This window comes from Pholis gunnellus (genome assembly GCF_910591455.1).
Source record: "Pholis gunnellus genome assembly, chromosome: 6".
Taxonomy (NCBI): domain Eukaryota; kingdom Metazoa; phylum Chordata; class Actinopteri; order Perciformes; family Pholidae; genus Pholis; species Pholis gunnellus.
In genome coordinates, this window is record NC_136532.1 from 8,539,216 (window position 1) to 8,540,895 (window position 1,680).

A 1,680-nucleotide genomic window follows, 5' to 3' on the forward strand; every position below is an offset into this window, starting at 1 on the left:
ATCAACACAAAACCACAGTTCAACCTCTGTTAAGACCCCTTAACGTACTGCGGGGTCAGCACAGAGAGGCCAGGGTAAGACCGATGTCAGCCAGTCTCTGTGGTCCATCATTTAGCAGCCAAGCAGTACAACCATATTTAAAAGGCATCTCCCGTTCTTCTGGAACTTTCTGTCCTACGATCGCCATTCCTGCTTTACTCGCTCATCCAGTTCAGCAGAAACATTTCCTCCCTTCAGTGTCCCGACAAGGCCCCCCCCCCCCCCTCCGCTCCTCATGCATCCACCGCTCCCTGCTGAACGCGCTCCACCTGACTGTACCGAGGAGGCTGCTCCCAGCTCCACGTGCAGTCTGGGGCGTCCGAGCTGTCCTGGCTGTACAGAGGAGGAGCGAGGCGCATCGCCACATCCACCCCATCAAGCCCATCAACCCCATCAATCACGACCTCAAACTCAGGGGCTGTATCAGGACTCTGCTGGCGGCCCTGGGACTCCTCGTACGATGGAGGGAAGGAGCTCGGTCTGCAGAGGAACATACATACATACATATAGTTTTATTTTACTGGGACAATGCTTATTGATCAACCTCGCCCTCGTCCCTGGCCAAATGTTAGAAACACAGCCTAGAAATAGAATAATAGTTGAAAAGAGATTTGGGATACCTAATGAACAAACAGTATGTGAGAAATTCTATTTGTATTGACTTTTGATTCCAAAACATTTTCCTTTGGTGCACAAAGTCTCTATTCTTCTGGAGAGGAAGAGTTACTTCAGTACTTTATTATTTTGCAACAGTAATTTGATTACATAGAAGGAAAAAAAAATGCTTTCTTTTTTTTTTAAATCAACCTTAACATTCTTTATGTTTTTGCTCTGATTCTTTTTTTTAAAACTCTTTTTAAATTCTTTTCCTATCATTCTTTATTTATTTATTTACTTTGCCAGTGGCTTTGTATTTCTGTGTTTTGTGACGAAATCAATAAGCAGTTTCTTTTCACTATTATTATGGTTTCTCCTTTTGTTACCTGTCAATAGTGTAGACCCGGAGGTGCTGCTCATGTCCTCCTCTCTGGTACATCTTGCTCTTCATGCTGTGGCAGATGGTCCAGATTGTTCCGATGAGCACAACCAGGATGCCGAACACAACCATGACGTGGGCAGCGATGACCCTCAAAGTGAACTTGTCCTCTGTCTGCAGGGTCACAAGGTACGCCCCGATGCAGGTGAACGCAAATCCCAAACCGAGCAGCACCATGCGGGCCAGGGACCTCCTTACATCCATGATCATTTAACTCACTTGTTGTTTCTTTATTAGGGTTTTCAGGTGGCCTTTTCTTCTTTTTCCAGTACACTGATGGAGAGAGACACTGGTGTCAGACAGGAGGTATTCAACGATGTTCATGGGTTGATCTCTGTAACACCTGTTGATGGAGAATTTTAGACCTGCCTAAACATGAATAAATCCTCCAACCAGGTTTGAGCACCAACAAGTGTGGCTTAGAAGCAGAAGGTGTGTGAGTCGTCAGACATTGGGGGAGGCGGCTGGGTTGTTCCTGCCTCCTCGGTTTTATATTAACATCGGCTAGTTGTTTGGCAACAAGATGGTGATAGATTTGGGAATTCATTTTATACGTTTGAAATATGTGATATTTGTTGTTTAGTGGATCCTTTGTGCAAACTGCC

At 45.3% G+C, this 1,680-nt stretch overlaps 1 protein-coding gene across 1 annotated transcript; it reads right to left on the bottom strand.

Annotated features, from left to right (window-relative positions):
* Nucleotides 1–272: 272 nt before the first annotated feature.
* Nucleotides 273–1,279, bottom strand: LOC306696953 (uncharacterized protein; the record flags this gene model as incomplete). Its single annotated transcript, XM_079160682.1, has 2 exons — nucleotides 273–519; nucleotides 1,023–1,279. 2 exons carry the CDS (start codon nucleotides 1,277–1,279, stop codon nucleotides 273–275), a joined length of 504 nt encoding a protein of 167 aa, XP_079016808.1.
* Between the last annotated feature and the right edge of the window lie 401 nt (nucleotides 1,280–1,680).